This window comes from Eulemur rufifrons, chromosome 6, assembly GCF_041146395.1.
Source record: "Eulemur rufifrons isolate Redbay chromosome 6, OSU_ERuf_1, whole genome shotgun sequence".
Lineage (NCBI taxonomy): Eukaryota > Metazoa > Chordata > Mammalia > Primates > Lemuridae > Eulemur > Eulemur rufifrons.
In genome coordinates, this window is record NC_090988.1 from 90,230,577 (window position 1) to 90,245,905 (window position 15,329).

A 15,329-nucleotide genomic window follows, 5' to 3' on the forward strand; every position below is an offset into this window, starting at 1 on the left:
CCAGCCTCAGCAAGAGTGAGATCCCCCCCACCCCCCATCTCTATTAAAAAAATGAAATTAGCCGGGCAACTAAAAATAGAAAAATTTAGCCGGGCATAGTGGCGCATGCCTGTAGTCCCAGCTACTCGGGAGGCTGAAGCAGGAGGATCTCGTGAGCCCAGGAGTTTGAGGTTGTTGTGAGCCAGGCTAATGCCACAGCACTCTAGCCTGGGCAACAGAGCAAGACTCTGTACCAAAAAAACCAAAAACACTAAGCCAATTATGGTATGCTAGTTGAAACACATTTTCAAAGTTAAAAACAAAGCTCTTAAATAATTATTCCTCAAACGGTAAGTGACATGAATTAAAATGGTACTCAAAATGGCTAGAAAAATTATAAATGTCTTCCTCAAACTCAAGTGGTAGCAGGTACGGCCTCTGTAATGCTGCTATGCCATTTCCTTTTGGATCACCTGTGGCTTCTCTAATGTTACAATAAGTGAGCATATACACCCCTCTATATGATTTTACTATAAGTAAGTACATGAAGTACTTCTCAACTATTAGACTAAATTTCAGTGCCTGGCACATTCTATATTCTCAATAAAAATTTTGTAAATGAACACTTATCAAGGAGTAGAATCTACTTTTCTGTATCATACATTCCATACATGAACTCACGGATTCACCTAAAAGTATACATTAAGTTGTTCCATTAATTATACAAGTGTTTGCATTCACTGGATGTGGTGACATGTGCCTGTAGTCCTAGCTAATTGGAAGGGCAAGGCAAAAGAAATTTTTTTTAAACAAAAATTTAAATTAAAAAAAGAAAAAGTTCACATTTGATGCTTTAAACATAATTCTTTTCTCTTTTTTTTTCCGATATATAGGTAAGTTCTTACACTAAATATCAATTTCCAAAAAAAAAAAAAAAAATGTTTTTACGACAGCCTTGCTCTGTGCCCATGGTCTTCCTAGGTAGAGTGCAGTGGTGTCACTGTAGCTAACTGCAAACCTCAAACTTCTGGGCTCATGCGATCTTCCTGCCTCAGCCTCCCAAGTAGCTGGGACCACAGGGGCGTGCCACTGCCTGGCTAATTTTTCTACTTTTAGTAGAGGCAGGGTCTTGCTCTTGCTCAGGCTGGTCTTGAACTCCTGAGCTCAAGCAGTCCTTTGGCCTCAGCCACCCAGAATGCTAGGATCACAAGTATGAGCCAGCACGCCCAGCCTATTGACCTTAATTCTATATTCTTCGGTAAAAGGTTCCAACCAGGTGAGCTGCATGGAATTTATTACAAAATTTCCCAGGCTCATAAGTAATAGGTTTAATCAAGGCTCTGTCTATTTCCATTTCCTTTACTTTAGAACTAATCACACAGTACACATACCGAATTTCTTCCAAGCTCCTAAGAACATAATGACTATTAAATTAGCAAAGTAAATGAATATTAAACCCGGTAGTTTTAGGAAAGTGACACAATGAATATTGTTAGAAACATTATAAACTGATTCAATATTCCTTAAGTGCAACCTCACAACAGGTACCAAGAGCTACCAAACTGAAGTTTCTTTTAGCTAGATGATTATCTTTGAAACTACAATCCCAGGAAATAACTAAGAAAAAATTTTCACAAAGCTTCTAACAGCTTACTTTAAATAACTGAAATCTGTAAACAACTCAAATGTTCTCAAATATGCAGCTGGCAAAACAAATGATAGCACAGTACCTGATGTAATACCACTGTGATTTATCAGACCATTATAGGATTACATGAAATAATACAAGGGATTGAAAGTAATGCTAAAGGTATAGAAGGAAGCCATAAAATGCATATATATTCCAAATAAACCTCTGAAAATGTAGTGCATATACTGATAAGGAACAGGCATGAATTCAGAATAACACTAAAAATAAATGTTCACAATATTATTATGTAAAATTGCTTAATCTTAGAAAAATAAAACAACAGCTGGTCAGAGTGGTAGCTTACACTGGTAGTCCCAGCTACTAGGGAGGCTAAGGCAGGAAGATCGTTTGAGCCCAGGAGTTCAAGACCAGCCTGAGAAACATGGCAAGACTCTCTAAACAAACAAACAAATGAAACAAAAGCCTTACTCACATCCTAGATTACTATGAAGATTTATTGTTATTTTAAGCCTGAGGAAGCAGGGCTATTCGTTTTTTTTTGTTGTTGTTGTTGTTGTTTTTAACCAACTTCCTGAGAAGTAAGCAAGGCCATACTTCAAACCCACAGTCCTTAACAATCTGGGTGCTGACCCCTCAAACCTCAGTGTTTACCTTTGAGGGATAGTACCATACAATTTGCAAATCAACAAACTACATCCAGCAGTAAATTACTTCTTAGGTATTTACCTGCTATTTGAATGTGTCCCCTAAAAAGTGTGTTTTGGAAACTTAATCAGGTGTCAGCAGGTGGGGTCTAACGGAAGGTGTTTAGGTCATGAGGGGACATTCAAACCATAACAGTAATCAAAGAAATTTCTCCTAGGAATGCTTAAGTCCTCTACACATCATACACGAGTCTTTGAAGACTCAAATGGCATATGTAATTTGAAATACAAAATGGTATTCCTAGTTCTGAAATTTCTCTCGCAATCAAATCTTAGCTTTTATAACCCACACTGGTATTTTTTTTAAGTGGCAAATGGTGTGGAGAGAGAACTAAGCATCTATCATTTTAGGTATCAACTAGTACAAAAGTAATCCAAACTGAAAAGAAAAAAAATTACTACAAATTGTAGAGTTTAACATCAAAGCTTATTTTAATCTTTCAAGATACATAAAGAGTAAATCAACATCCTTGATACTATGTCAGAGCTTTATATACATTATTTAATTTAACCCTCAAAATAAATAAGGCTGTAAGATAATTGAAATTCAGCCCATATAATAGTTGTCCTAGAGGATTAGAGTGAATGCTAGAGTGATGACATGAATCCAGGTTTGTCTGCAGAACCACATTTATCAATACAGTATTCTTTTGTGCTTAAAAATATTAAATAAGAACAATTTTCAGGTCAACATAACATTTGTCAGGTACCAATTAAGGTAGTATTAGAAAACAAACAGAATGTGCAGGGTGTGGTAGCTCATGCCTGTAATCCCAGCAACACGAGTGGCTGATGGAAGAATCACTTTTTTTCTTTTTCCTCTATCTTTTCCCCTTTTAACAATGCAAGATGATAGGAAGAATCACTTTAGGCTAGGAGTTAGAGACCAGCCTGGAAACACAGTGACCCATCTCTACAAAGAATTAAATAATTAGCCAGGCATGGTGACATGTGCCTGTAGTCCTACCTACTCAGGAAGCTGAGGTGGTAGGATCACTTGAGCCCAGGAGTTGGAAGCTGCAGTACGCTGTAATTGCAACACTGCACCCCAACCTGGGCAACAGAGGGAAACCCCATCTCTAAAAAAAAAAAAAAAAAAAAAAAGAAGAAGGAAAAAATAAAGGAACAGAATGAAAAGCCATGGTTGGTGTCCCTAAAGAAAATGGGGGGGGGGCATAAAACTAGAAACAAAATTGCATTAGAAGAAAAAGTAGTACAAAATATTTTAGCTACAGAGAAAGCAACGAATTTTGCATTGGTTAAAGTGTATGCATCAACAACCAGCCCTCAGGAACAGAAAGATTTTAAATTCCACTTTATTGAAGAAATATAAATTAGCAACACCAAAGCATTCGACAGAGCATTCTATGTACAAAACCAACTTGAACTTAATGAAAATATTCTAGAAAAGATGTTAAAAAAAAAAAAAAAAGCATACCTGTTGCTTTAACAGCCGTAGGTCTGGTGGTCATGACTGGTTTTGGAGGGTTCTGAACAACTCTTGGGGCCTCCACCACCACTTCCTGTTCATCTGGATTAAAAAAAAAAAAAAAAAAAAGAAAACTGCAGTCAGACTCTGGACCAGAGAGAACACTAGAGTTGACAAGTAAATCTTTCATTTGACCTTTCAGATCTATATTTCATCAATTTAAAAACAAGGAGTCTCACTGACCCTAATAATTAGGAGATGATAAACAAGCAGAGCTAGAATCTTCCACTTTAACGTCAAGGGAAGAATCTGACATTTTATATAAAAATTACATCTGCAATACTTCAAAATTAGCACACAATAAATCTTTTCCGGGCTGTGACAAGACCTCTACGACAAGCACCGCTATGGCGTATTTTGCCATTAGCTATGCAACATGATTTCTTAATCCCTGAAATGGTGGCGGCTTCTCCAGCGCCTGGCCGCGTAGCAGCGTGCTACAGTTACTCTTAATCCAAGCGCCGTTCTAGCGAGAACCCTACAAGTACTTGGGAACCCACAAGCTCCACTTCTCCAAGAATTTGGGGGATACCTGGTTAGTTTGGAGATACTTACACTATGACTGGCATAGTAAAAAGGAGCTTGTTCACTTCCAAACAGTCTCTATTTTCAGTTTCAACAAAAACGAAGGGAAGCTGATTACGTATAGAAAAGGCCTGGTTCCACTGTCACAAGCCTCGCACGCGTGAACTCCTACACTCACATCTACCCTATGCGTTGATCCCAAACCTACCTGGGGCGTTTTGGAGACTTAGGGTACCCGGCCCTCGGTCGCATTTCAAACGTTCCCGGGGCAACCCCCACACCAGAGATGGCGCCTCGGGGTGGGCCCGGTCGAGTGCGCACAGCACGGCCGGCCCCTTCCGTCGCCCGGGGCCCACGCCGCCCTCCCCACAGGCCGCGAACACGCAGGCCGCGAAAGCGGACCTTCCCCGCCCGAGTTTCTCTTCGTCGCAGGGTGAGGTCGAGCGCCCGGAGAGGCCTAGGCCGCAAGCCCCGAGCTCGAGTTTCGGATGACCCAACTAGGCGGGGCCCATCGCGCACACTTACCTTCCGAAGGCGAGTCGTCCGGGGCCGCGGTGGCAGTCACCGCAGTCGTGGTCGTGGTCGTCGCCGCCGCCGCCGCCGCCGGGGCTGGCTGGCTGGGGGCCGCTGCTGTCGAGTCCGGCTCGGTGTCGGGTTCCGGCTCCAGGTCCCGGCCCGGCGTGCTACTCCGGGGACCAGGAGGAGAGAGCTGCAGGATGGGCCTGCGGCCGGGTACCGCCCGGGACTTCTTCCCCATCGCGAGCCCGAGCGCGAGCAGCGAACGTCGGGCAGCCGAGAGGGGCGGGCACTCGGCGTGGCGATGCGTAATCAATATTCATGTACCACGGCACCGCCTCCCGCCGGAGTCCGCTTTTAACCGGCGGGGAACGCGCCTGCGCATGCGCCTTGGGCCTTCTGGCGCTTCTGGCTCCTCTTCCTCTGGGAGGAAGGGCGACTTTACCCACGGCGCCAGGCGATTGGATAGTTTGACCCAGAGAAGGCGCCGGTAGCCAATGGAATAGGAAAAAGGGTGCGAGTCAAGCCAATAGAGCGGAAGGGCCTGAGTTTAGAATGCTTTCCCCACTTACATAGGGTTCCACCCATGCGTCTTTTGCAATCTTTTCTTTATCGTCTTGTCCTCCATCTTGTGGCTATTTTCGGCGAAGTGTTGGATGTTGTTTGTCCTATAGGAAGCTATGCTGTTTTCCGGGCCCTTCCCCAAGTTTCGCCCTGATTATTGTGGGTTACTTTGGGTATAACATTGAACATTACATAGGATAGTGAGTCTTTTACGCTTTTGTAATTTCTTAGAGCACAAAGATAATGTCTCATATTTTGCTTATTGGCTGGGAAAAATCACTAGAGATTCTACTGCTTACAAGGAAAAAGCCTAAATTGTTGGAATGGGATACAGGAACCTTACTAATCTGGCCCCACTGGTACCCTCAACCTGCTTTAATTAATCTTTTAACACCCCTCTCTGGCCCCCGTGCTCCTCCCCGCCATTGTCTCCTCTGCCTCCGCAGCCAGCCACTTGGAGCGTCACCTCTCTCACCTTCAATCCTTTGCACTGGCTGGAATAATTACTGCACCTCATGATGAAATTCTTTTAATTCCTCAGGCGCAGTGCAGTGCATACGCGCCCCGGAGAAGCCCAGCCCCTCCCTAGCACATCCTACTGCCCCTCCAAATTGAGCTTAAATGAATACTAATGGTGTTTATTTTTATATCCGTAGGTTGAGTTCCTACTAAAAAATCTAACATTTATTGAGCGCTTACTGTATGTTAGTACTAAGTGCTTTACGTGTAAAATTGCACTTGATTCTCACAACCTTATAGGGTAGATATCATTATTCTCAGTTAACAGATGCTCCCTCAGGTTGGTTGCTGAATGCAGAAGCCAGGAGAGTAGTTACTTATCTGTTTTGTTCCGTGTATATGAAATGCATTTTCTGGAACAGAGGAAATACTCAGCAAATGCTTTTGAATAAATATATACAAACTTGAAATAGCAAGACTTCATTTCTTTTTCTTACCTATGGGAGGAATATCTGGTTTAGGATGTCCTGAGATTATAGATTCTCCAGATTTCTGAAAATTTAAGATCTCGAAGCAGGGAAGAATTTGCTGTTTAAAACTGTCAGCAATTTTCTGATTTATTTCTTGGGAGGAGAGGCAGTGAAATACATTAGTTGTGTATTGGAATTCTGAAGCCAAACATCTAGGTTCAGAACTTGGCTCTAGTAACCTTCCAGATGTGAAGGCTTGGACAAGTTTTTATAACATGCCTAAACTTGTCTTTGCAAGTGTAGAATATGTTAGTAACAGTGTCTATATGGTTGTTGTGAAGTTTAAATGAGATCATAGTTTGGTTTTTTTTTTCTTTCTTCTTTCTCTTTCTTTCTTTCTTTCTTTTTTTTTTTTTTTTTGAGACTATATCGCTCTGTTGCCCAGGCTGGAGTGCGATGGTGTCATCAGAGCTTGCTGCAGCTTCGAACTCTTTGGCTCAAGCAATTCTCCTGCCTCAGCCTCCCAAACAGCTAGGACTATAGGTGCACCCCACCACGCCTGGCTAATTTTTCTTTTTCTTCTTTCATTCTTTTTCTCTCTTTCTTCCTTCCTTTCTTCTTTCCTTTCTTCCTTTCTTTCCTCTTTCTTTCTTTCTTCTTCTTTTTTTTTTTTTTTTTTGGTAGAGGCAGGATCTCAGGGTCTCACTATGTTGTCCAGGCTGGTGGATCATAGTTTTAGGCTCTTTTTGCATTGCACCTGGAACAAAATAAACAGTAATACTAATTATTACTATTTTTTTCAGCAGCCTAATTAATTAGGCTGCTGAAAAAAATAGTAATAATTAGTCTTTTGTTTACAAAAGGCCAGATAATATTATAAAACTGGCTGGAACCAAGTTGAGATTATGAGCTAAAGCAAAATGTATAGGAATGTGAAGGGCTGTTTTCTCTGGGGGAAACTTACATTTCTGGATGTGGTTGTGTTTATAACAAGGATTCTCAACCCTGGCTGTTCATAAAAACATCTGGAGCACATTACAGCAATTTAAGAATCTAAATCAATTGGACTAAGGGTGGGAGTGCAGGACACATATCAATTTGTTGTTGTTGTTTTGAGATATGGGGTTCTCACTGTGTTGTCCAGGCTGGCCTCAAACTCCTTGGCTCAAGCCATCCTCCTGCTTCAGCCTCCCAAGTAGCTGGGACTACAGGCACGTGCCATCCCACCCACAATTGTTTTGGCTGTTTTTTTTTAAAGCTCTTTAGGTTATTCTAATACTTAGCTAAGGTTGCTAACCACTGGCTTTATTATTTTTTCCTAGATTTAATGAACTATAATTGACAAAAATTATATATATTTAAGGTGGGCAATGTGATGATTTGATACGCAATGTGAAATGATTACCACATCAAGTTGTTAAATACAATTTATAGGAGGCACTTGTTTTGGACTGAGCTCCTATGTTAAGCCCTAACAGACCAAACCAAAATGGAGTCATTTAGGCCAAAGTACCACAACATCAAACCAAAACTAAGTTGTTTATCTGACTTGAGAAATCAGAAGAGAGAGTTAATAGCTAAATCCCCCAACAGGGGATTAGTCAGCTTTAAACAGCATGATAAGGAAGTCCCCTCTGCTCTAACCTTTATAAGGAAAGTAACTTTGAAACAAATCATTGTTTTGCTTTCTGTTTCTGCTGTCCTCAGCCCTTTTCTGTCTATAAAACCAACCTCTTCTGCTCAGCTCAGTGGAAACTCATTCTATTTTATGGGATGAAGTATTACCTGATTCATGCAATTGGTAAATAAAAGCCAATTAAGATCTTTAAAACTACATTTGTTGTAATTTTGTCTTTTGGCAAAGTTAATTAACAAATCCATCACTTCACAGTTACCATTATTTTGTGTGTGTGAAGACTTAAGATCTCGTTTGTACTCTTTAACCAACATCTCATTTCCCCTACCTCCCAGCCCTTCCCTGGCGACCACCATTCTATTCTCTGCTTCTATGAGTTCAACTTTTTTAGATTTTACATGTCTTAGTTTGTTCTGTGCTGCTATAACAAAATACCTGGGACTGGGTAATCTATAAAGAACAGAAATTTATTCTCTGACAGTTCTGGAGCCTGGTAAGTTCAAGATCAAGGCACCAGCATCTGCTATGGGCCTTCTTACTGTGTCCCTCATATGACAGAAGGCAGAAGGGCAAGAGAGAGCAAACCCACTCCCACAAACCCTTTTTATAGCGGCATTAATCCATTCATGAGGATAGGGCCCTCATGACCTAAACGCCTCCCAAAAGGCCACACTTTCCAGTATTGTTGCACTGGGAATTACGTTTCTAACACGTGAATTTGGGGGGACACATTCAGACCATAGGACCGCATATAAGTGAGATCATGCAGCTTTTGTCTTTCTATGTCTGGCTTATTTCACTAAATGTAATGTTCTCTCCAGGTACATCTGTGTTGTTGCAAATGACAGGATTTCCTTGTTTATTAGTGGCTGAAAATATTCCTCTGTGTGTGTTTGGGGGGGTGTGTGTGTGTGTGTGTCCTATTTTCTTTATCTATTCATATCTATTAACAAACAGTTTGTTGTGGCTAATATGAATAATGCTTCAGTGAACATAGGGGTGCATATATCTTTTCAGGGTATACTAATATATATTATATGCCAATACTACTGTCATTTCCTATTATGTTGAAGTACATTCCTTCTACACCTAATTTGTTGAGAGTTTTTATTATGAAAGGATGTTGAGTTTTGTCAAATGTTTTCTCTGCATCTATTGAGATGATCATATGATTTTCACCCTTCATTCTGTTAATGTGGTGTATCACATATATTGATTTGCATATGATTTGCATCCTTGCATTCCAGGGATAAATTCCACTTCATCATGACATATGATCCTCTTGACATTGCTCCTGAATTTGGTTTGCTAGTATTTTTGTTGAGGATTTTTGTATCTATGTTTATCAGGAATATTGGCCTGCGATTTTCTTTACTTGTAGTGTTCTTATCTGGCTTTGCTATGAGCATAACGCTGGCCTTGTAAAATGAGTTTGGAAGTGGTCCCAACGCTTCAATTTTTTGGAAAAGTTTGAGAAGGATCAGCGTTAATTCTTTAAATGCTTGGTGGAATTCACCCATGAAGCTGTCTGGTCCTGGTCTTTTCTTTGTTGAGAGGTTTTTGGTTACTGCTTCAATCTCCTTGTCTTTTTAAATTTTCTGTTTCTTCATGATTCACTCTTGGTAGATTATATGTTTCTAGGGATTTATCCATTTCTCTAGGTTATACAATTTGTCGGTGTGTAATTGTTCATAATCTCTGTGGAGACCCACTGGCTTTAGAGAGAGACAAGTTTTGCTGTTGGCTTCAGAGGAGGTGTTAGAAATCTGGACCGGGGTGGGTAAATTATGGCTAAATTAGGCTGAGGTAAGAACAGTTTTTACATTTTTTAAAAGGTTGTTAAAAAGCAAAGAATTTGTCACAGAGACCGTATGTAGACAACAGAGTCTCAACTATTTACTCTCTGGCTCTTCACTGGAAAAGTTTGTTCTGTCTAGGCTCCTAGTAAGGAAACAGTCAGTTTTAAGGAGACTGGAAGAAAAATCAGGCCTGATCTTTGATTTCCAGGATCCTAAGCACTTCTGGAATTCCTGAAGGTTTCTCTGGTTGTCATGATGATGATGTTTCAATAAAACCAAATTATCAGGGCTCACATTTGACTAGTGAAACCTGGGAAGAACAATCATTTAAATGAACATGTATTTTCCAGTATATTTAGTCATAATCATATTTGGTGGGCAATGCCTTTACTCAGCATTTGATCTTAATTTCAAAAGCTGACCTTCCTGAATCCATTTGAAGGCTCTGGCTTTGGGAATTTTAAGAGGTCACGTGCAGAGGTGGACTATTCACAGAATTCCCAACTTCAGTAGGGTAGGATGAAGTTTTATGGTCATGTATGTTGATTTATCTAAATTTTAACATTTATTCTGTCTCACCCCAAAGTGGATGAGACAGTTTGATACAATTCAATTCAGACTCTAAGTACTTGAAGTTAGCATTGGACTTCATGGGGCTCAGTCCCCACAAAGCTGCCCATAATTCAGACTCCAGCTGCAGGGGAGGTCCCCAGGCTTCCCACACTTCTGCTGCCTACACATTTAGGGGTTCCCAAGACCTCCTGTTTTCATAATTCACTAGAACCATTCACAGAACTTAGGGAAGTGCTATACTTAGAATTATAGTTTTATTATAAAGGATAATGAGTAGGGTGAGGCCTGGGAGGGAGCACAGAGCTTCTATGCCACTTCCCTGTGGAGTCAGACATGTCACCGTCCCAGCACATCAATGCCTCACCAACCAGGAAGCTCCACCAAGCCTCCTTGGTGTACAGAGTTTTTACTGGGGCTTTATTATATAGGCCCAATTGATTAAATCATTGGCCATGTGATTGGACTCAATCTCCAGCTCTCTTATCCTCCCAGGAGGTTGGGCAAGCCCAAAGTTCCAACTCTCTAATCTTGTGGTTGGTTTTCCTGGTGACCAGCCCCAATTCTGAAGCTAGCTGGGGACTCACCAAAAGTCCCTCATTAGTATAACGAATTCCTATCACTCAGGAAATTCCAAAGGTTTTTGAAGCTGTGCCAGGAACCAAAGACAAACACCAGATATATTCTTTGTTATATCACATTATTTGACCTTCTGTGTCCTGTGGAAATTCATTTAAACAATGAAGTCTCATTTACTGGAAGAAATATCTATTTTTAGTCCAATGACAGGCACAGGTTATTTGGACAATAAATTTATTTTTATTTTTTTTTTTTGAGTTAGGGTCTCTATCTGTTGCTGGGCGAGAGTGCAGTGGTGTGATCATAGCTCACTGCAGCCTTGAACTCCTGGGCTCAAGTGATCCTCATGCCTCAGCCTTTTGAGTAGCTAGGACCATAGACATGCACCACCATGCTCAGCCAATTTTTAAATTTTTGGCAGTGACCAAGTCTCACTATGTTATCCAGGCTGCTCTCGAACTTCTGGCCTCAAGCAATCCACCTTGGCCTCCCAAAGTACTGGGATTATAGGTGTGAGCCACATGCCCAGCCTAAATTGGCTTTTTCATGATGGAGGTCTGTGCACAGAAAGGGATATACTTATGGCGAGGGATTATTGATAAATGTTACTAATATTAGAGTCTCTACCTAATTTGAGAAAAAACTATACAGGAACATCTATGCTTAGGTACAGATATAATCAGAAAGAAATGTGAAGATTAAAGGAAACTTTAGAACTTTTTAATAATATATACTACATTCTAGTAGAAAAAACTATAGTATCAGGTTGAGGTAAATTAATTGTTATCCAGAATGCCTTCACTCATAGACTTGTCCTTCCATTTGTTGATTAAAGGTAAATTGATTTACATTTATATTGCTATCAGTGAGAGGAATGTTGGTATTTGCAATAGGAAAGCAGGCTGGGAACTAAGAAGGGAGGTGGCCACTAGTGAAATCCCTGGGGATAGGCACAGTCCATGTTCAGTAAAGTGTTAGGACACAACACATGCTGGACTTCGGCAGGTGATGGCATGGCCCAGATTGACACCCGGAGGGAATCAGAATAGGGAGAGGATAGCCAGTCGTGCTGGTGAGAGCTACTTAGGGATCTCAAGTAGTTATGGTTCAGTGACGAGAGCTGCCACAGGTGACCAAACACTGCCAAGATGGCTTGATAGAACAAATTAGGTTTCCTGGAAGGTCACAAAAATTACAGTGATAAACTTGGTAAGAATGGTCAATATATGGATTTGTATGAGCTGATAGTGTTTAAAAAAAAAATGGTCCATATGAAACTCAGTGTGTCATGAATTCTAATATTAACAGAAATGACACTTTTATTGTCACAGGCTGGTAGGTAGCTTATCAGTTACATTTTGTTAAATCATTTAAGAACTATGATAGCGAAATACTAAAAAGGAGGAGACCTTTTAAATAACATTGTGATCAGAAAATTGCTGCAGTTGGGAAAAGCAAGGAATAATGATGCTATTATGCACCATTACAGTATCACATTGTCCAGCAAACACAAATGCGGACTCAAAAAGTGGTGAGAAAAGTGGAAAGGAAGGAGTGGGGCAAGTTCTGCTCTGGTTGGGACTCAAAGTGAAGAAGGAAGAGGATAATGAACAGAAGAGCTGGACTGGCTCCAGCATGGGATCTAGGCCTTGAACCATAATACTGAAGATAGGAAAAGCTGGTCAGTGCCTTGTAAACTGCCATGGAAACCAATGCTTTGATCAGCAACACAAATGGATAAGTTTCTGGAAAAGGGCCAGTCTATTGATACTTGTTGCTCTCCAGAGATGGCTAAAACAGCATTTGATATTTTTTAGACTGTGGGTTATGATCCATTAACTATTCATGAAAACATTAGAGTACATAGTAAATAAAGATACAAATTTTGAGAAACGTTTCTTTTGGGTATATATGTGTATGAAGGTGAAAATGTCTTTCTTACTGTAGTTGAAAGTCACAGATGTAGGGGTCTGGGAGGGCAAGAGCTTTCCTACTCTCTAATTGCACCAGATGCCTCATATTAATCATGGTAGAGCCAAGATGAAAAAAGAAACTACACACCTCATTATCTACTAACAACAGTACCACGGAGAAACTCACATTGTTAATTAACGTATATAATGTAAATATGATATTGACAGTATAAAAATTAAAGGCTTATGAAAAACTCAAGAAAAATTAAAGGTCATACAAGCAAGTGGTATACAGATCATTTCCTGAAAAGATAAATTTTAATATACAGAATAAAATCCACAAAGATTTTATTATTTTTTACTTTTCCCAAAATATGTGGCATGAATGCTTCTGAATCTGATCAATAAAGTTTATATTTTGGTCCAATACATTATTAGACTACCTGTCAGATCAAGTCCGGCTTGATTATCATAAATCATAGAAATTATCAGAATTTACTTTAAAAATCTGTTGCTTTTACAGATGATGATTTCCAATTTTCTTAGCTAAGAGTTTATTCAACTTTAGCCTCAGAACCAGATTCAAAATAAGATGTCCTCTTTAAATAGCTGGTCATCATTTTAGGAATAATCTAGGCAAACTATTTAAAACTTCATTGAAGATCATACAAAAACTCCACAATAAATAATGAAAAGAGTACGCAAAATCACTAGCCTCTGTTTGTAATACAGAAAATACATGTCAGTTCTGGACCAAAATAATTCCATTGAAATATAAAAAGTGATAGGGTAGAATTAAAAGATCTGCAGTGACTGCTTTTGGTGGTCAGCTACAGCAAACCAACCACTATTGGTTATTTTGGGAAGTGGAGATGGGGTTCAATCTGCAAGTAAAGAATGTCTTCTGTAGTTTAAAAAAATATAAACTCTAAAAAAGCTTGTGAATCATATACAAAAGCAGCTATTTGAGATCAACATTGAAAACCAGAAATTGTGTTAGCACCACCAGCAAGCACAGGGTCCTCTGTCCTTGGACTCTTCAGCCCTCCCATCTTGTGCAGAAATGCAGACTTCAATGTTGTATATGTCATTTACGCTGTAAAAATTGGCCTTGAGTACAGTGTTCCAGTAGGGTAGTCTTAAGCCCTAAGAGGCACCAAGCGGTTACAAAGGCTAGGTAACAATCTGGATCACAAGTTCCGTCGATATAATAAATCTCGTGTTGCCTTATCAACTTTTTGCTGGTAGTCTTCCAATTTGTCAAGTATTTTCTGGGACAGCTGTAAGAGAAGAGAAGGGAATCATTACCGAATAGCTCAAAGACTGAGGTTACTAATCACTTTGACTTCACCAGTTAGACTCTACCTCATAAAGATGTTAGCCACACTGCTTCATTTAATCACCATTCAGTTGAGGAGTCTGCTGTGACCCTACTGATAAAACTGGACTTTTCTGTTATATACAATACTTCAAACCTGGTTTCCTAATGAATTTTCTAAATATGCAAACCATATCAGTATTTCTAATAAGCATATTACTAGCTCTTCTCTTAGAACCAAAGATGCTGTATCTGATTTAACTAGTCATTAGCTGCCAAGTGAAATATAGGACTAAAAACTTAGGTAGTTTTAATTATTTGTTAACATTTTATTTATCCTAAATTGATAGACCCAATTAGTAGGAATTGCTTTTCATGCCTGCCTGCCTTTCTTCCTCTTGCCTAACACTTTGAAAGACAGATTTGGAAGAGAAACATACAAAAGCACCTGGAGTTTATATTCTGGTTTTGTTTTTTTTTTTTTTTTTTTTGAGACAGAGTCTCATTCTGTTGCCCAGGCTAGAGTGAGTGCCGTGGCGTCAGCCTAGCTCACAGCAACCTCAAACTCCTGAGCTCAAGCGATCCTCCTGTCTCAGCCTCCCGAGTAGCTGGGACTACAGGCATGCACCACCATGCCCGGCTAATTTTTTCTATATATATTTTTAGCTGTCCATATAATTTCTTTCTATTTTTAGTAGAGATGGGGTCTCGCTCTTGCTCAGGCTGGTCTCGAACTCCTGAGCTCAAAGGATCCGCCCACCTCGGCCTCCCAGAGTGCTAGGATTACAGGCGTGAGCCACCGCGCCCGGCCCAATGACTAGTTTATAAAATCATATTCTATGAGTTCTATTAATAGGCTCAGGAAACACTCCATCTTACTGGTAAACAAGCTTTCACTGTAATGTCTGAACAAAGGAAAGAGTATCATTTTTTTCTTTTAAGGCAAGCAGTAGCTAACATATGAATCCTGGGCAATGTGCTCGCTTTGGCAGCACTAAAATTGGAATGACACAGAGAAGATTAGCATGGCCCCTGCACAAAGGATGACACGCACATTTGTGAAGCATTCTATGTATATATAAAAAAATTAATCCTGGGAAATGTTGCTGTATATGCCAAGTTCACTCAGAATACTTATAATTTATCACACTGCATTT

General features: G+C 40.0%; 2 protein-coding genes and 1 non-coding gene across 4 annotated transcripts in view; 1 reads left to right on the plus strand and 2 right to left on the minus strand.

Annotated features, from left to right (window-relative positions):
• The window catches only part of FNBP4 (formin binding protein 4), a 33,761-nt gene extending 28,636 nt beyond the window's left edge, over nucleotides 1–5,125 (minus strand). Inside the window, exons 1-2 of one of the 2 annotated variants that reach the window (XM_069471395.1) lie at nucleotides 4,874–5,125; nucleotides 3,773–3,865 (exon numbers count right to left, since the gene is read on the minus strand). In XM_069471395.1, coding sequence (XP_069327496.1) covers nucleotides 3,773–3,865; nucleotides 4,874–5,105 — 325 coding nt within the window. In that variant the 5' untranslated portion in view covers nucleotides 5,106–5,125. Of the gene's footprint in view, nucleotides 1–3,772; nucleotides 3,866–4,867 lie in introns of both variants that reach the window. The other variant, XM_069471396.1, reaches the window with a different exon arrangement.
• A 7,917-nt stretch (nucleotides 5,126–13,042) lies between these two features.
• Nucleotides 13,043–15,329, minus strand: part of NUP160 (nucleoporin 160) — a 49,755-nt gene continuing 47,468 nt past the window's right edge. The window contains exon 36 of the mRNA XM_069469892.1: nucleotides 13,043–14,134. Within this exon, the coding sequence (XP_069325993.1) occupies nucleotides 14,045–14,134 (90 nt within the window). The 3' untranslated portion in view covers nucleotides 13,043–14,044. The remainder of the gene's footprint in view (nucleotides 14,135–15,329) is intronic.
• LOC138385542 (U6 spliceosomal RNA) lies at nucleotides 15,149–15,250 on the plus strand. The gene has a single exon (XR_011233774.1). It is a non-coding gene; the product is annotated as a U6 spliceosomal RNA (small nuclear RNA).